Below are 19,790 nucleotides of genomic sequence, written 5' to 3'. Positions count from 1 at the left end.
ACCAATAACACCAGAACTACTGCTGCCACACTACCACCACCACTACTATCATCTCCATCATCATCAACCCCATCATATTATTCAGATCCTTATCAACACAAAATCCTCTATTAGCAAATATTGTGGTCCAAGACCTGTGCTCAGAACTTTCATCTAATTCTTATAACCATGAGATAGGTACTAATTTAAAATCTGGTCTACACAAGAGGAAACTGAAGCACAGAGAAGTTAAACAAGTTGCCCCAAATCATACATATAGATGATGGGAGTCAGGAATTAAACCCACATCCATCTGATTTCCAGGTCTATACTTTGAATGCCACACTCTCCTTCAGATTCCCCTAGCCCCTGAAGCTGCAAACATAACGTGGCTTACTCTTTTGACTGATGGATAGACCAAGGTTTAAAAAGGTGGAGAGGCTTTGAGACAAACATTGGAGTGAGCCGAGTATCTAAAAGACGGGCCCCAGGCAAAATTTGACAAATAAGAAAATACACTGAGCCTCCTCATCCTGAGCTCAGATCCCACACCCCTCCTGATAGCATATATGAAACTGCCTAACAAGCAGGGCCTACATCTCACAGATATTCAATAAAAGCTGACTTCTTTTTTCTTTCCTTAATTCCCTCCCTCTGGCCCTTTCTTCCTCTTTTCCTCTCTTTCCTCCTTCCATTCTTTTCTCAGATGCCATTATAAAATTCAAGGCTCCATCTACCTAGAGGAATTGTAAGAATCTGAGGTTGTGAGCAGCATTTTCCCTCGGGAAACTCTCCAGCTCCTCTGGGTGAGGAAGTGCCAGGCAGAAAGGAGGTGCTCCTGAGGAGCTCACGGCAGAGCCTGAACCCTGAATTCTAGGTACCTGGGGCCAGAAGAGTCGATCTCATTCAAAGGTTGTGAGCCAACAGCTTCCAGGCTACACAACCCACAGAAATGTTTGGTTTGGCACATGAAGTCCTTAACAGAAGTCAAAATTATTTGCCAATATTTTAAAAAAAAAACTCAAGAGATTTCATATTTTAAAGACTCAAGAAAAAATGAAAAATCTGGCTACTCCAAGCCCATATTTCCACCTTGCAACACTTGGCTAGAGCTGCCCCCTTTGGAAGCAGCCTGTTCTCCTCATTTCACCACAGTCCCCACCACTCCCTGTAGTCTCTTCAGCATTCAGCCTGAGGGGCTTTTCAATCTACCGTGTTTCCCCGAAAATAAGACATCCTCCGAAAATAAGACCTAGCGCATGGAAAGATAAGACATCCCCTGAAAATAAGACCTAGCGCAACTTTGGGAGAAAAAATTAATATAAGACACTGTCTTATTTTCGGGGAAACAGGGTATCCTTGCATTTGTGTTGCACTGTCTCATTTATTAGATTGGAAGATTTCCCTACTACTTTCAAAGTGCATGTGTATGTACCTGTGTGTGCAGGGTAGGGAAAGAGGGGATAGTTAGGGGGAACTCCCACAGGGTAGTACTTTAAAAAAAATTAAGGGATAGAGTGTTTTGTTCTTAAAGAAAATCAAACTAAAATATTTTAGTACACCTGAAACTAATATAACCTTATATGCCCATTATATACCAATTAAAAAAATAAAATCAGCAGGGATTACTTTGGGGCGAGGGGGGCACTGCCTGGCATGGAGAGGGGAGGACTCTGGGGAGCTGTAATGTCCCCACCCAGACTTGGGTACTGGTTTCATGAATGGGCACAAATATAAATACCACAAAGTATGCTAAAGATGAGCATGTAAGTTATAGATCAGTTGGAGGTAAAGAACCTCAACTCTATCTGAAAATCCTCTCTATTAAGTTGGGTAGTATGTACATGAGGGTTTGTTATATTTCCTCTAAGTCTGAAATAATTACTGTAAATGCTACTGATATTATGAAACATATACGTAAGTATTCAACATAAAAAAAAAAAATGATGTGTTTGGCCTGCTTCACCCATTAAGTGTAGCGGGTCCATTTTAGCCCACCTGCCAGGATCCTGCAGATGTTTGAGTTTGTGGCTCTCTGATCTCAGCCTCTCTTTCATTTCACAGATGGGGAGACCGTGGCCTAAAAAAGTGATAAGATTTGTCCAAGGACATACAGCAAGAAGGTTCCTGGGCTTGAACTAGAACCGTGGTCACCTCACTCAGCAATCATAAATATTTAGTGAGCACCTACTGTGAGGTAGGCACTGCGGGGCGTATCATGGTCAATAAGATGACCACAGGCCTGCCTTCACAAAGCACAAAATGTCAGTGGTGATACAGTCCTCATCTAAGCAGTTCTCGTTCTCTCCTTATATGCCAGTGCTTAGAACTGAGCCCGTCATGTACTAAGCACCAGTGTTGTGCTGTAGCAGGCTTGCCTGGGCTCACAAGAGGCAACAGTGAGGTTGTCTCTTCCTAACTTTGTGTGCAGTGACAGTGACTTGGAAAACTTGGTATTTGCCACGGTGAGAATATTTACACCACAGTAAGTGGCAAATGCTACAAATCAGAGTTCATTTTCAGGGGAGAAGCAGTTGCTAACCATTTACCAGCCTATTCCTGATAATTGGTCAGTAAACATTTTGCCTTTATCATTACTGTACATTCAAGATAGGCTGCATGGGTAGCTCAAGTAAGCTGTAACATTAAACTGGCATGGGTCCTCATTCACTTCCTCTTAGGCATGAGGCTTCCTCTCTGAGACTCCATTTCCTCCACTGGCAAAACAGACTACTACATACCTGATAGGGGAGTGTGTGTGCACGTGTGTGTGTGTGAGTTGGAGTTTGGGGTGAAAATAAGCAATGGAAAGTGCCTGACCCAATGTTTGATGCACAGTAGGCATCCATGAACTGTCAGTTCTTGCCTCTTACTTACTTTTCTTTTTTCTTTTTTTTTTTACTTTTTAAAAAATGTATCTTTATTGATTTCAGAGAGGAAGGGTATAAGAATCTCTTTCACGGCCTGCGTAGAAAGAGTTCCAATTCAGGGTTCAGGTTCTGGAGAAGGGCCACACACAAATGAAGAGTCTTGAGACTTGAAGAAATCCAACTTGGCCATATGGGGGGCCAGCCGGTAGTTCAACTCTAGTGGGAGAACTACTACTGCTCTGGCCCTGCCATCCCCTTTTATTGATCGCCTCTTACTTTCTTACCCTGGGACAAAGGTGAAAGGAGCTGGGGCAGACCCTTGCCCCAATCATCTACTTCACACTGGTCCTGGGAGGCAGACCCGCAGAAGGCAGAGCTGTGCGGGGCCTGCTCTGGCCTGGTGCGCCTTGCCTGCACCAGCAGCTCTATTTCTGCAGTTCTTGTCACACAAGGGGCAAGTGTGCAGCGGAGGCCAGCTTTTCTGCCTTATTCCTGGAAATCATCAATCTCTGCCCTTCGCCCTCCTCCCTTTTTCTACCACATTTTTTTCCTCCTGGATAATGAGGCCTCCGGAGACCAGTGGAGGTCTGAACCTCGTTATGGCTCTCTTGGTAGGCCGGCATCAATAAAGGCTGGCCGACCAGGGAGCCGGGTGGGGGCTGGGGCAGACAGGCAGCGGGTGGGCAACTGAGGAGGGGGGCTTGCAGGCTTTCAAATCCCTGGATTTATTTCACAGTGAATTATAACTGAATTTTTTAGTGCCCGGGGCTCTCAGAGGGAGGAATGGGAATTCACCTGGGGTGGGGAGGGTGTGGAGCAAAGGCCTGAGTAGAAGCTGGGCCAAGGCACCGTGGTCTGGGCCAGGCAAAGGAGCCCCGCGGTCCTGGGTGTGAGTGTCCCCTGAGTCTGCGCTGTGTGGGAGTGTGTCCCTGCCTGTGGGTGTGTGGGAGTCTGAGTAGGAGCGAGAGGGAGGCACGAGGGAAGGAGCTGAGGTCATGGTCCAAGCTCTGCTCCTGTGTGACCCTGGGTGAGGGGTGGGGAAAGGCATGGCCAGTGGAGAAAAGGACTGGAGGAGTGCGAGCTGAGGGAAACAGGGCTGCCTGGTGGGTGTGTGGGAGAATCAGAGGCAAAACAGAGACTAGGCAGACAGAGGGGGTGGACATAGAGGGAAAGTGGGCGGGGAAGGAGAGGGAGGTGACAGTCCTGTCAGGAGAGGGAAGAGAGACACAGGGAAAACAGAGGCAGGAAAGGGAGAAAAGTTGGAGATGGCACAGAGAGCAGCAGAAGGGGAAGGGGAGGAGAATGCTGAGGGGCATGGGGCAGCAGAGAGGGGCTGGCCAGGTCCGTAGACCCTGAGTGCTGACTAAGCCCTCACAATCCTGCCCTCCACTCATTTGAGAAACAGGACACCTGGTATCAGGTTCTGCCCCAGCTATCTTGGGCACGATCTGCAGGTGGGCAGACAGGAGGCCTCCCAGCACCAGGGCAGGAACCTCAACCCGGAGCCTCTGCCTCCCACTTTCTCCAGGGGAAGGGCAGTGCCCAGAGCCAGTTCCTGTGGCCTGGAATGCGTGATGCTCTGGAGGATAAGAGTGGGCTCCCACTTCAGCTTGGGGTCCCTGACTGATCACATAAAGGGAAGTGGGAGTGGCCAGCCCCCACATGAAATGGGCGATTCCCTTGGCTGTCAGGAGGCGGGGCTTCCAAGGTTTGGCCAGGCAAGCCAGCCTGCGCCTTGAGTAGAGCAGGGCATGTGGCTCAGGCTTGGGTTCAAGCTGTCACTCCTGAGATCTCAGAGTCCACAGGTTGAGAAGGCAGACAGTGCTTCCCACCCTGCACCACAAAACCATTCCAAGGTTTAAATGCAGTCTGTGTGCCAGTACTGGGCACATGACCATAGTAAGTGCTTCACAAACTGTAAGTGTTACTAGTTCCCTATATCACATTAATTGCTTTCCAACAAATGAGGAAAACACAGGGAAGATGCCAGAAATCTAGGAGGGAGGTAGAAGGCTTCTAAGAGCTCACAGTGAGAAGCCTGAGAGCACCTCTCTCATGAGTGCATGTGTGACCCAACTCTGTGCTCTCTACTCATGGGTGCGTGTCCAGGTTTCCTCTTCTGTAATTAGAAACATCAGTCCCCTAGGCTGTCATCAGGATTCAGTGGTACAGGAAAGCATAGGGCCTAAGCACAGGACCTGACAGAGGGCAAGTATTAAATAGTTAAGGACCGGAGAGTGACTGTGAGCCAGTCCCCACCGCACAGGGAGGTGTGGCAATGTGATGGTGTAACAGGTAAAGTGATGAGTGCAGCACCCAGGCAACACAAGTGTTCGCCAAAGGCATTTTCCTCTCCTTAGGCCCAGGTAGGCAGCCCCTGTCACTTACCTGCACCCGCGTGGGATTCAGCCAGTGAGGGATGTCACGGACGGTCACGTTCGTGGGCAGGATAACGGGCTCGCTGTTGTGGTCCAGGCAGGTGGCGGCACACTCAGACCCTGTGGGCAAGCAGATCGTGAGCTGGCCAATCAACCCCAGTCTCCTAACGCCCAGGGCTGCTCTCCCCCAGTGTGGGCCCTGCCGCTCCCTGGTCCCCAGTGGACTGGGCTGCCCACCCCGAGGGCAGTGGGAGAGAGGGAGCTCCCCAGCAGGGCTGTCCCCGGTCTCCCTGATGGTTCTCTCATCTCCAGTCCAGCTGATACCCACTGCCATTTGCATCGGCCCCAAGCCCAGTTCTGTCTGGTACCTACTTTGCTTGAAGACCTTTCAAAGGGTCCCCATATCCAGGGCAAGGTCCAACCCCCTTCTCCAGCCTTCATGGTCTCGTCTCCCACTAACCACCTTCACACTCTGTTTAGTTCAACTGGCCTGTGCCTGGCTTTCCCTCTGAGCTCTACACGTCCTTGCCTCTGTCCTGCTCTCATTCTCTCCCCCTGAATCATCCCACCACTGCTTTCTCACAGTCAAATCCTACTGGCTATATATAGTTCTATTTGCCATTCTAAAGGTTCCCTTTCAAATGTGTGTATGTAATACATAGAAGGTGGGGCAAAAATAGGTTTAAAGTTGTTCCTATGGCCGAAACCGGTTTGGCTCAGTGGTAGAGCGTTGATCTGCGGACTGAAAGGTCCCAGGTTTGATTCCAGTCAAGGGCATGTATATTGGTTGCGGGCACATCCCCGGCAGAGGGTGTGCAAGAGGCAGCTGGTTGATGTTTCTCTCTCATCAATGTTTCTAGGTCTCTCTCTCCCTTCCTCCTCTCTGTAAAATATCAATAAAATAAAAGTTGTACCTATGGAAAATAGTAAAATTATACACACACACACACACACATATATGGCTAATATGTAAAGTGTCCCCTTGGGAGTTTGACCGGGAGACAGGGAGTTCAGTCACTCACTATGACGTGTTCTGAGCACCAGGGCATTGGGCGAAATGAAGGAAGGCCCTGGCTGGTAGCTGGAAGGTCCCAAATGGCTCTGATTGCAGGTCAAGCCCTGGGACCCTACCCATGCACGATTTCATGCATCAGGCCTCTAATTAATAGATAATAATACAAGAATAAACTGTGTTTCAAGTCCAGCATGGTTCAGTGGTGGAGTGTCAACCTATAAACCAGGTAGTCACAGTTCGAGTCCCGATCAGGGCACATCCCAGGTTGTGGGCTTGATCCCTAGAAGAGGGCATGTAAGAGGCAACCGAGCAATGACTTCTCTCATCACTGATGTTTCTCTCTCTCCCTCTCCCTTCCTCTCTGAAATCAATAATAAATATATTAAAAAAACAAAACCCTACTCTTGCCCCACCATGTACACATATGGACATGTACATACACACACACTTCTCACACATGCATAGTTTATCCCATGTCCTTCCTACTGCAGCTTGTCCTCCCTTCAGTGGAAGAGGCATGGGGGCTGAAGAGGAAGTGAGGGTGGGTGGCAGGTGCAGGACAGGTTAGAACTTCTTCACTTTAAGCACCAGGATGCTGAGCCCAGATGGTGAAGCTATCTGTCTTGTGAGTGCCTTTCAGAGGTTGCTCCTTCTGAACATCTAGCCCCTAAGATAGGTGTCCGCAAACCCTTTCACAGGTGGCCAGAGCTCAGGTTACAGAGCTGCCAGTCCAGTACCATGAATGAGAACCCGTCTCTCTGACATCCTAGCCCAGTGATGGAAATAAAGGAGTCTCACAGAGGATGAGTATGGGAGATAGGAGAAGGGGACGGGGGTGGGGGGTGGTGGTGAAGGACCAGAGGAGAAGAAAACAAGGGGGGAATGCAAACAGTCAAAGATGAGTGATGAGAGTAAAGGGGACTCTGGCTGAGCAGTGGGGAAAGCTCAAAGCTGGTGGTTGTCATGAGATCCATTCTGGAGTTTCTAGAGAGCAAGGACAACGCCAGGCTTCCAGGATAAAATGCTTCTCAAAAAGAGGGGCAGCCTCTGAGACACAGACCAAAGCTGTCTTATCCCAAGAGGGAGAAAGGAAAAACTCTGGTCAGCACAGGAGACAGTGGCCTCCCTAGGATGCCGCCTGTCTTACTTCCTCTTCTCTGTGCTCCCCGCTCTGCATTTTCCTCCCTCACGCCTGGGCAGCTCTGGGCTTGGAGACCAGCTCCCTCTCCCAGGCTGCTGTGCTGTGATATATGAGCCCTAATTGGCATCATCACAGAACAGTGATCTCACCAGGCCCCTGCCTGCCTCTCCTTCCCCAAGGAGTAGGGAGGTGGCAGCTTTGGTAGCAGTAACCATGAGGGCTCCTCGCTGCCACAGAGCCTCCCTGTCCTGCTGGGGGTCTGGCCCAAGCTACAGCTCTGGGCAGCCCCAGATGTGCCCTCCAGCTCCCAAGTCCCATGCAGACCCAGCTCTTGTCTACAAGGCTTTTGACGAAGTCCCTCTCCTTGGAGTGGTGGGCTCTCCCCAGGGAGGGGTTCCACCTGGGAGGGATGATGTCTGAGGGGCCTTCGGAGGTGAGGAGGGAGAGGGAGCTGGTTCCCAGGAGGTGAGGAGGGGAGGGAGCTGGGTGTCCAGGAGGGACCATGCCCTCCCTTTTCCTTCTCTCGCAGTATCCCCCATTGCATCTCCTGGCTAGGCTCCCCTGTGTGCCCCCACCAACCTGGCTGACCCATTCATCAAGGGCATCTATCTGTGTGGCAGTGGGAGTGTGGGCTGCAGGGGAGGGAAGGAGATTCAGGTTCCAAGGTCAGACAAACTTCCTTCCCTTTCCGCTCTGATCATGAGAAAGCTCATGGGTGAAGGGATGCTGCTGCCACCTCTGCCCACTGCTAGTCTGTGCTGAGGGCACACAGAGCCAGGCTCTGTGGCTCATTTGCGAGCGGTTGTTATGGGAATGCAGTATATACACAGGTGGGCAGGAGATGTGTTGGTGTGTTTGCCTTTTGTGCATCTTTCTGTGTGTGTGATATGTTTGGTGCCTAAGAGGTGTCTGTACTGATGTGTCACGTGTGAGCATGCGCTCCGTGTGCCTGTGTGGATGTTTTTGTGTGGGTGCTCTGTTTGGGCGGCATTTGGCTGATGTGTACGTGCTGGGCATGAGTCTACTGAAGGATGTGTGTGTTTGGGTCTACATTTCGTTCCCAAATATGTGTGCTTGTGTTTATTTATGCATGTGTGAATATATTTGAATGCGCCAATGGGTGTAGACATAAAGTCTGTTTTTATAGGTTTTTTTTTTTTTTAAATAAAGTAACTCAATCAGTGTTTTGCTTACTGCCAGTTGTATGACTGAATATTCACTGCGTATCCTAAGTTGGGGGTAGGGACACTGTCACAGACGTCGTGTCCAGAGCCATGCACATCCATCAGCAATGGCAGGCAGAGTGCTGGCCTTGGGAAAGAGCAGCCAACAGACTCCCTGTTGCCCCACATTCTAGAATGTCCACATTGGCAGCCCTAGGAGATCCCACCTGTCTGCACGCCTCCTGTCAAGGCCCTTTGGAGCATGGCTCAGTAGGATCTTAAAGTGCCCTCTGAATCTTCATGGGAGCAGGGCTAAATATAAGAAGGGGTGCTGGTTTCTCCTCTAGGTTTAGGTCTCGGCTCTGAGGTGGCTTCCATCTCCAGCAGGATGCTCAAGCCCTGCCCACCTCTGCTCTCAGGAAGTGGCCACTCATCTTACTGGGTGCAGAACAGGCTGGCGCTGCATGCTGGGGAGGGAGTGTTTGCACAGATAACCTTCTGCTCCAGACATGCCGGGTGATTGTCCCATAAATCACACTGGCCATGAGAGAGGACATTCAATTCCCTGGGCTTTTCATCATGGTCAATTAGGGAATCTGCCCAAAAGGTCAGCATCACTGTCCTCGGCTGAGCTCAGGCTCCATGCACACCCCGTTCCCCAGAAAGCCTCAGGACGGTGATTAATGTGTCTGTCCAGGCTCCTGGTTCCCACCAGGGCAATGCCTGGCATCGAAGCCCAGGTTGTCCCCTCACTGCGAATACTTTGCAAACTGGCATATCACCACGCAAATGGTATTTTGAAGCGGCTATTTGTTTATCCTCATTTTGGAGGCAACCAAGACGCTATGGAAAGAACTCGGGCTTTGGAGCAGGTTCTGTTCTCCCTTTAAGCCTCTGTTTGCTCAGTTGTTGAAGGTTACTGAGAGGAAGGACATATGCTGACCCATGTAGATGCTCATGAGTGATTACTTATGCAAATGTGATTCATAATAAAGGCAGCCACACTGAACCATATTGCTTTCTCACCTCCCTCCCCCTGCCACACGGTTCCTCTGTCTAGAATATCATTTTGTGCCCAACAAGCTCTTTCAGTGCCCTGTGTAGGTGAGCCTGCTATACACATTCCTCCCACCCCCACTGCATCACCACCCCAGCTCTCTCTAGGAGGAAGGAGCCTGGTTGCATCTGTCGCCCTTACAGGGCTGAGGCACCAGCTACCCAGTGAGGCACCAGCCTGGGCTCTCAGAGCTCTTGCCCCTCCCACGCTGCCCGCATGTGCCCGTCCTACCTATGGCGTAGCCTTCAGGACACTGCAGTTTGAGGTTGCTGTTAAGCTGGTTCGGGGCCGAGCACTGGCCTTGCATCTCCTGGCAGAGGTGGAAGGAGCCGCTCCAAGTTCCATCTTTCCGACAGTGGATGACGTTGCTCCCCCGGCCCTGAAAACCATGGAAACACAGTCAGACCAAGAGCCACCACCCTCAATGGAAGCTTCTCAAGTAAAAAAGGAAACCAGAGCAATTTGCTAACATGGTGGAACCGATCGCATTGGTCATACCTCCACTGGTCATACCTCCATTCTACAGACAGGGAAACTGAGGAGGGCTCAGTGTGGGCCCTTTCTGCAAACCCCTTTTCACGTCTGAACTGACCAAAGCTTCTCAGAGGCCTAACTCCCAGGCTCCCTAAGTCCTGACTCAGTGTCTCTACAGAGATTTCAATCAGAGGGATTTGTTTTGTTGGTTGTTTTTATTGAGAAGTCAGGGGACCCAATACACCCCAGCCCATACGGTGAGTGAGAGCACGGGCCCGGGACTGTTCATGAGGAGGCAGGGACACACCAGGGCTTGCTTCCTCTAAGCCAATGAGAGAGCACCCCATGCCAGGCCTCTGCCATCTGCTCACAGCACAACCTGGGCCTTGCCGGGAAGCTTTTTCTTGCCCCTCTCTCCCTCCCTCCCTCCCTTCCTCCCTTCCTTCCTTCCTCATCATCCCATTCCATTCATTCCAGTAATGATGGTACCAAAAAGCTGGCATGGGGATACTTTCACCTGTGCCCTCCTTAGAGTCTTTAAAATAAACAATACTCGGTTCCTCAATCTTCTGCACCACAGAGGTGGATGCAGCTTGCAGACCCAGGCCTTCCTGCAAACCCCTTTCCGCGTCTAAGGTTCTAATGGGAGTCCAGCCATGTAGAAATCTCAGAACTGCCTCTGAATTCAAGAACCATTTCTTAGTGCCCATTCTGTGCCCAGCTCTGTGGGGTCCAAAAGCAAAGCAAGTCAGTATCTGGTCCCACTGAGCTGGGGAAGGAAAGACAGCCGTGTGAGCAGCCAGCCGTGTCAGTGTGACTGTGCTTGGGTTGGGGACAGTCACCGGTTGTGCAAGGGTAATCAGGGAAGGCTTCATAGAGGAGGTGATATACAGTATAGAAATAGGGAAAGGTTGAGCTGGAAAGGCCAATAAGGTGTGAGGCCTTAAATGTCAGCTTACGTTTGGACTCTACCTCTTAGAAACAGAGAACTGTGGGTGCTTTCTGCCCAGGGGTCCATCTGCCTGAGAATAAGCTGTGTTTCCTCTCCCTCTTTCAAGGTCACGAGGAGAGAAAATACATGAGTTAGAGGTGCTGACTGTGCCCACTAGGGCACCAACCTGTGGAACGGTCCATGTCCATTCCCAGAGTGCCTCAGCCTTAATTCTGCCTCATTTTCCTGCTCCTTGCTCCCTGAAGCACCATCACCAACCTTGAACTTTAGTTTAAATTACCTCCTTTACTGTAAGCTGGATCACATAGCCATGCTCTGTATTCACAGCCCTTCTGTCTGCAGTTTCCTATCTCCTCCTGCCCCCAATCATCATCTGGCACAAGCCATTGTCCTAATGGCTCCTGATTCTGCAGAGCACACTGCCTTAAGATCTCTGACATGCATCGCCCTGCTGTCTATCATCAGTCCCCTCCTAGATGATGAGCTCCCTGAGGCCTAGGAAGGTGCCCTATTCACCTGTGCAGCCACAGGGCCTCTGCAAACTTGAATAGGTCCTGGCCATTCCGTTCATGCATTCATCACTTAATGGATATTTCTTCTATTCACTTAAGAACTGTTTGCTTAACAAAAGGTGGGGTGAATAGGTAGAGTTATGAAATGAAGTTGGCTATTAAATGAAGATAAATGAACACATGGATGAGGAAATCAATGAGTAGGTGAGTGAATGAAGAAATGAGGAGATGAATGAATGAGTGCATGCCAAGGAAACAAATAAACTCTGTGGAAGGGCTAATGCAGGCTAAAGCTCCCATCTGGGAAAACAGCTGCAAGGAGGCAAGATTCAGAAGAGAAAGTGGGGCCCTCTCTGGGCTTCTCCTGGGCCAGCACAAGGCGGGGCCAATGTCATTGGGAATCTCCGTGTCCGTGGGTGAAGGGTGGCCCATCCCCAGCATATAGCCGCAGGCCGACTTGCATAGTCCACCCTGAGATGTTCTGTGTGAGCTCAGGGGAAGTTTAAGAGGCTTCCTGTGGCTACAGAGAACCCCAACTCTCCCTCACAGAGCCCCAGGCTCCAGGCCCCATGATTCTGCTGGGCCCCCATGGGAGTAGGAAATTGACCCCAATTTCCTGGAGCCTTGGCCCAAGGCTATGATGCACTTGGCCTCCAGCCCCTGCAGGGCTGCAGACCTCAGCACTAAATGGGCCAGAGCTGGCTGGGGAACTCAGTTTGCAACAGAGAATGTATCAGAAATCACTGGAATCTGTTCGGGGAATTTCAAACCGGGAAGGCTCCACCATAAAAGGCGGGAGCATGAAGGCACCAGTCTTGCTGCCTCCAGTCTCTCTCTCCTGCCCAGCTCATCTGGCACTCTGTGTTGTTGACTAAATCTGCTTTAGGAAGACTCCTGCTGCGAAGATGCCTTCGCCTTCCACACCAGGCATGCTCCCAGGCTGGCAGTCCCTGGCTTCCAAGGGGGAACCCACACAACAGATCCTGCCCCACCTCTTGCTACGTGCACGTCCTTCCTTCTGGTCTCCTGGTCACCTGGCCTCTCCAACACACTTTTCTTGCTCCCCACAACCACAGCTTTGATGCGCCCTCAGCACAGCACTCCTTGGAGACTCTCTGGATGTTCAAACCCTCCTCTAGGACTAGATCTCAGGGCACTCAGGGCTTGCCTACCACCTGAAGATCCTCGGAGTAGGTTCTTGATGTGAGTTGGACCACAGAAGACCTGACTGAGCATCCAATCTGGGAAGACCAGAGACCACTGAAGTATCTGGCTCTGAATGTACCATTTTGCACACTTAAGTTGAAATCCTTCTTAAGAGGGTTGTGTCCCTCAGAAGTCTGCTTCTCTGAGTCTGTGTATGTATCTGCAAGAAAAAGCATGTTGCATCCTGGCCAGTGTGGTTCAGTGATTACAGCATCAGCCCAGAGACCAGTCCTAGGTTTGATTCCTAGTCAAGGGCACGCACCTGGGTTGCAGGTCCATAGAGAGGGAGAGAGAGAAGCATCAATAACGAGAGAGAATCAGATGGAGTCCGCGACCCGGGCATGTGCCCCTGACCAGAAATCGAACTGTGACCTCCTGGTTCATAGGTGGACACAACCACTGAGCCATGCCGGCTGGGCAGCCTAAGTGAAGCTTATAGAGCTTGGTACACACACCAGGCTTTCTAAGAGTAGCTAAGACTCTTAACCACTCTGCTATACTGTATCTAAGGGTACTTCAGAATCAACCAAGCATCACCCATGTTTTAGAAATGCCAGCAGCAAGAATGGAGAGGCGGCATGCCCAGTCCTATAGATGCCAATGCTGGGTCAGGTCTCTTGACTGTAAGCCTCTGTGAATTTACCAGCATGGAGGGAAGGGAAGAAGGAGGAGAGAGAGATGGAGAATTAAACTTATTCTATTTAGCAGGGGAAAAAATAATAATGGCAGAGAGAAATGTGGCTGCATCAGGACAAGGTGGAACCAGGAAGTGCACATTGAAACAGTTAAACTCTGGAGGCAGCCTGGCCAGCCCACAGGAACCCCATTTCTGTCACATCCAGGCTGTGTATAATCGGGCAAAGCACTTGACCTCACTGAACCCCAGGTCCCTGGTCTGTGAAATGGGACAGCAATGCCAAATGCCATAGGGCTTAAATTCAGCTGTCTCTGTGAAGTATTAGCCCAGCAACTGGCGTGGAGCAGATGCTCAATAATTGCAGCTGCTGTTAATTACTGGTCTCTGTTCCCAGTAATGTGCATTCACTTCCTGCAAGCTAGGTGCAGCGTGGGCAGGAAAACATGGCTTGTGTGATGACTTGGTTAGGAGATCTGAGACTTTAAGACCTGATTTAGCCCATGACCTGCTGCTGGGGGATTTGGCTAAGTCCTTCTGCTCTCTGGTCTCCAGTGGTACCATTGATAGAATAAGTGGATGGAGTGGGAGAAACTCTGAGATTCTGCCCTCTGCTCACATCACATGGGTGATGTTTCTGACTTCCTCTAGGAAGCCTGGGTGCATGGACAAGCCCTGGACGACCCTGAGACTGGGTGTGGCCCTTGCCTGCAGAGGCACTGTACCCGAGAGCTACGCTGTGTCCACAGCAGAACCCGTCAAGGCAGCTGCACGCCCCTATTGGCAGAAAGGCTTCTACAGCCACCCTCTGTCATCCACTGGAGAAACCAAGGGCATGTGGATCCCACTCCCATGCTCCCTCTCTTGCCCCTGCTGAGTTGCTGAAACCCACCATTTAGTAATAACTTTGTACACAAAGACCCTTCAGGCTTTTCCTCTCCTGCTCCAGCCTCGAGGTACCTCCACAGACCCCGTCCCCACCCCAAGATGGCCCATCCCCCTAATCACCTACAAATAAGAACTGAGCCTGAATCGTCACCTTGGACAGCTCAGAGCACCTGTGCTGGATTAGTGCTAAGATAATCAGCACTTCTCACCAGTCCCCTGGGGACGAATGCATGGACCCTGCCTTTGCTACTAGCCTACCCTGGCAACCTCTGGGCTGAGCATCAGTCAACACCACTGCCTCTTGCAACCATAAGCAAGCACCGAGCCTCCTGAACCTTCCTTCCTCATCTGGCCAATGGGCATATTGTGTCTTTTTAAAAGGTTTAGAGTTGTCAAAATAAGAGAAATTCTGCAACACTGGTTCGGCATACGGGGAACACTTAACAATGAGAAAGCTGTTATTAGGAAGGTTCTTTGTCTTGGTTTACAAAGATTCATTCTAGGACAAACTGTCCAACAGGGTAGCCACTACACAAGTGTGGACTATTTATATTTAAATGCGAGCTGTGTAAAATTATATATGGCATCATATCTCATTGCTCAGTCACATTTCAGTGACCCACAGCCACACATGGCTAAGTGGCCACCGTAGTGCCCAGCGCAGCTATGAGCATTCACATCGCACAGTGTGACCAAGCAGCGCTGGTCTAGAGGATCCACATAGTCTACTGATTTACTGAGACAAAGGTCAGGTGTCCTTATGGTTCTAATGATCCTCTCCCCGACACACATACACACCCTGGCCTCATGCATGCTGGACGCCCCGTCTCTGACTTTCTGGGATAACTTTGCAGCCATTGCTTTGGTGTTTAGCTCCTGTAAGAGCCCACTTGGAGCATAGGGAATTCTCCTCACTAGATGTGACCTCACAGGTGGTCTGGTTCACTTATACCTTCCTCGGGGCTGCTGTGCAGGGGCCACAGATGTGCTGCACCATTCCACGGGGTACTCAGACATATGCTGCTTTCACGACCTCAGTTCATCCTCACAAAGAAACCACGAGGTAGGTGGTATTCTTACCACCATCCCACCGCTGTGTTGTATATGAGGAAACTGAAGCTTAAGGAGTTTAATAACTTGCCCAAGTCTCCCCACTAGTAAAGTGGTGGAGCCAGGATCCAAACTCAGACACCAGGTCTACCATCATCTTGGCTCCCAATGAACCAATCGAGTGGAGGGTTTCCTTGTTGATTTGCTCTTGTGACAGTGGGAGGGCGAACACGCATCTCCCCTACGACAGCCCCTGTCCTCTCCCCCAGGGTCTGAACTCCTTTGGAAGGCCAAGAATTCCTGCTCGTACAAGCTATTGGGTTTAAGATGCTCTAGGCCGTACGTTTCTGAGTGTTTACAGGCAGCAAGAGGGGATCTGAGGTGAATACTAGATTTGGCTCCCAGTCCCCGGGTCTGAGAGTAGAGGAAATTCATTTGCAGTACAAACTAGAAACGTCAATTGTATTAGGAGCCCATTTGGCAGGCGCTCCCTCATTCTTTGAGCTGACAAGCCATACCCTGCTCCTTTGCGTCTAGCCTCTCTGCCTGTTGCCAAACTGAACTGCTTGAATCGTCTGATACATTTACATTTCCCTCTCCTTTAAATGCAAACTGGCCATGAAAGGTACTTGGCAAGCCCCAGGCAGACTGGGTTTCAGTTTGATAACATGACCGCGGCCAGAATATTATTTGGCTCAGTAGTCGGGGTAACGGTTAGCTACAGTTTTATGTAAGGGAGTGAGAGGGAAGTTGATCAGCCTGCGTGAGGCCGTGGTAATCTCTGGCCTTAGCTTGTGCCAGCCCCGGCTTCTGCTTCCCTGGAAATCAAGGATGGGAAGGACTCGGGCACACACATATCCCTCAGTGAACACTAGCAAGGATTTTCAGGGAGTGCCTATTGAATTCAGTCTGTCCACAGTTGGGGGGACCTGGGTTCTGATTCTGACTCCACTGACCCCCGCTGGGTCACCTTGGGTGGTTGAGAGATTTCTCTGAGTCTTAGTTTTCTGAACTGGAAAATGAGGTGGTTGACCTGGATGTTCCCAGCAGCTCTCTGTCCTGCCCTGTCATTTCCCAAGCCCCTACTAGGTGCCTTGGCACTGTCCCAAGTGCTGAAAACATTTCCCAGTGGAGGTGGAGGTGGGGTGGGGAGGTAAGGTGGGGCATAACATGGATTTCAGTGAAGTGTGTCCAATGCTGTGAAGGAGGACCCTGAGAATGGCACTGAGCCCAGCAGTGCGAGGGGCATCAAGGCAGGGTCCCTGGAGGAAGGGGTCCTGAGCTAAATCGTCAAAGGTGGTTAGTGAAACAGCTGGAAAGGGTGAGAGATGGCAGAGGGGAGATCATTCTTTCTGGTGATAGAGGAAAGGTCTTGAATTCCACCCTGAGGAATTGGGGTTTAATCCTGAGGGAAATGGGAGTTGCTGGTTCATAAGCCTTTAAGCAGGGGAGCCGTCATGATCAGATTTATGCTCCAAACAACCCACTCTGGCTGAAACGTGGACAGCACAGTGCAGAGAGGCTAGAGCATAGGCGCAGGGAGGTAAACAGGGACTTCCTGGTGGCCCAGAATAGTAATGGTGGTGGCCTACATTAGGATGAGGATTTAGGATGTCTTGGAGGGAGAATGGATTGGGCTTGGTAATGGCTTGGCGGAGCGGAGGGTGGTGGTTTGGTAGTGCCTGGTATTTGGTGGCCAACAATAAGACTTGTGAGGACTGGCTGGAGGTGGAACCTGCACTGGGCCCAGGTGGCAGGACACTGGCCTCACCTGGATGAATACCCTTGCATGACTGGGAGACACGGGGCTTGGGGTTCACCCTAACAGGTTGGGTCTGTGAAAATGGAGTTCCTTATAGACTTTGGTCTTCTTTGGAGATAGCTTGGCCTCTCATTTATTTCCCATTCTTGACTCCCTACCTGAGGGGTATAAGGTGGGTATGTGTAAGGATTAAGGACAATTAATTCACAGAACTCCAGCAGAGGCCAGCAGATTACTGGGCTGCCTCTAGGTTATAAGGGGACTAAGATAAAATTAAATCTCTGCCATCTCCTTCTTTTCTTTTTTTCAACAGTTTTCTCAAAACTGTATCTTTAGTCTAAATATAGTTCCCTTTCTCTTTATGCTTGAAGAGTCTTCTGACTTTAAATACTTAAGTGATCGATGCCATGATGATGGTGGCAGATAGTTGGCCAAACAGCCTTGGTCACTCCTATTAGAGTCACTTAACTTTGATCAAATTCATATGCTGGGATTGCATTTATGATTTCCTTCATCAGGGTTGCAATACTAAAGTATTTTCAGAGCTAAGGATCTTAGAACAAATACAATATGGTGTTACAGGGAAGAGAACAAGGCTCAGAGAGGTTACAAAGAGCATTAGAATCCAATTGCTTAACCTCTGCACTGGTGACACTGCTACTGCACAAACCTGGCATCTGGAGAATCCCTGGAGGAAGTGGTTCTTGAACTATAGGTTGGTCTTGGGTAAGCAGACAGGAGGCAGACCCGAGTATTGATCTCAAGGTCAAGGAGTCTTACCTGGGCGGCATCACTGTCTTCACACTTGATCCTGCACTCGCTGTTGAACTGGAAGCCGTCTGTGCACTGGTAGAGCCCGTGGAACTTTGGTGGAGGCGGGTCACACGTCACAGGAACACAGGCTCCCTCCTGCCAGCTGCCGTCTTGGGTGCACTGAATCTTGAAGGCACGTCTTCAGGGAAGAGATAAAAGAGGCATCTCAAGGAACAAATCGTGAGAGCCATGCTCTACCCAAACTCCCAGGTGTCTCTGAGGCCAGCTGCGTTTCCACTCCTGGTTCCCTACCTCTCCTATGGGGTTGAGAGGGGGCATGTATAGGGATTAAGGAAAATTCATCCATGGAACTCTTTTAACAGGGATGAGCACGAGTTTCAGATTTTGTCATAGATACATATGAATTGAAATAAAATCCAAGCCCTGGCTGGGTGGCTTAATTGCTTGGCACATTGTCTCTTGCACCAAAAGATCATGGGTTCAATTCCCACTCAGGGCACATGTGTAAGTTGTGGGTTTGATCCCCATTGGGGCACATATGAGAGGTAACTGATCAATGTTTCTCAAATGAGAAAAGCATATCAACTGGTGAGAATTAAAAAAATTAAAATTAGTTTAAAAAAAAAGAAAAAGACAATCCAAGCCTTACTCATCCCCATCTCCCTTCCCGAGTGCTCTGATTGGTGCTGACACTGATGATATTAACACCCACCATTTATTGAACCATTATTATGTGTTTAGGCACGTGGCAAGCACTTTATATACACATCCTCTTTTATTCTTCACACCATCCTACTGGGAACTCTTTATTATAGCCTTCATCTTCTTTTTGAAAAATAGAGGCCCAGAGAAGGGAAGTCACTTGCATGAGGTTACACAGCTAGTAGGCAGATATTCAAAACATCCTTCAAGATTCCCATAACACAGAACGGGTTTTGCCTCCAGCAAAGAAAGGAACCCTTGCTTCTAATCAGATAGCCAGACCCAGCTGTCTAATCAGACAGTCTCCCCAGAACCTGCCCCACTTACTTCTTTGACTTCCGAGAGGTGCCTGGCACGTGGTATCCAGGCTTGCACTTGTACTTGCAGAAAGAGCCCACCTTGTGCTTGTTTTCTCGGCACCTGGTGGTCTGCAGGTCTGCATTGGGCACCGAGGGTGGAGCCAGACACATGAGCTCGCACAGGGCCTCGGGGAAGGACCACAGCCCGTCCTCCATACAGGTCAGGATGCTGTTGTTGCCTGGAAACGACAGACAGGCAGGGTTAGCCGATGGGGGTCTGGCAGTCAAGCTCATTCACGAGCTGCCTGGACTTATGCCAACCTAACGAACCAGAGGGTCTTCCTCGTGTAATGCCAGACCCTTACACTTACACCCAGGAACCTTGGGAGATGGAGAGAGCCGCTCAGAAGGAGGAGCCCGGCTTGCGTGGTGACTTATCCATGTCCACCGTGAATTAGGATTCAAGGCTCCTGGACGTTTTTACTGCACAGGAAAGAGACCCCCACCCTTGCTTTGCCAGGTGGACCGCTGAGCCCAGGGTTGGAAGGCCTTGCCTCCTAATAACTGGCAGAGTAAGCTCCTGCCGAGTCTGCTGAGGGCTCTGACCCAGTGTGCCGCATGGCCTCCAACTGTGGCTCCGCACCAGGCTCTGCGCCCTCTGTTCATCCCGCTCTCCTTGTGCCTGGAAGTGACAGCATCGTGGTATCTGAAGGTCTCACTCTCTCTGTCCCCAATGTTCCTGACATCCTGCCAAGCAGCCGGGAGAACAGCACGCCCCCCGCAGCCCGTGCCAACTCTGACCGATGTGCTGACGGCCATCCAGAACCTGGCTGGACGGGGACTTTGTAAATAAAAGTGAAACCCGGGAAGTCCGGTATCTCCCTGCCAGGTCGTATATTATCAGCACAGCCTGCCCCAAGCCTCCCCAGGACAA

At 50.3% G+C, this 19,790-nt stretch overlaps 1 protein-coding gene across 2 annotated transcripts in view; it reads right to left on the bottom strand.

The window, feature by feature from the left end:
• The window catches only part of PAPPA (pappalysin 1), a 214,836-nt gene that overhangs the window by 23,126 nt on the left and 171,920 nt on the right, over window positions 1–19,790 (bottom strand). For both annotated transcript variants that reach the window (XM_084898874.1, XM_084898873.1), the window contains 4 exons: window positions 18,885–19,095; window positions 17,862–18,033; window positions 9,835–9,982; window positions 5,238–5,347 (listed from right to left, as the gene is read on the bottom strand). In XM_084898874.1, coding sequence (XP_084755000.1) covers window positions 5,238–5,347; window positions 9,835–9,982; window positions 17,862–18,033; window positions 18,885–19,095 — 641 coding nt within the window. The remainder of the gene's footprint in view (window positions 1–5,237; window positions 5,348–9,834; window positions 9,983–17,861; window positions 18,034–18,884; window positions 19,096–19,790) is intronic.

Source organism: Pipistrellus hanaki (genome assembly GCF_964339955.1).
Source record: "Pipistrellus hanaki genome assembly, chromosome: 11".
NCBI classification, from domain to species: Eukaryota; Metazoa; Chordata; class Mammalia; order Chiroptera; family Vespertilionidae; genus Pipistrellus; species Pipistrellus hanaki.
Note: the sequence above shows the minus strand (reverse complement) of the source record. Positions and strands in the feature narration are given on the sequence as shown.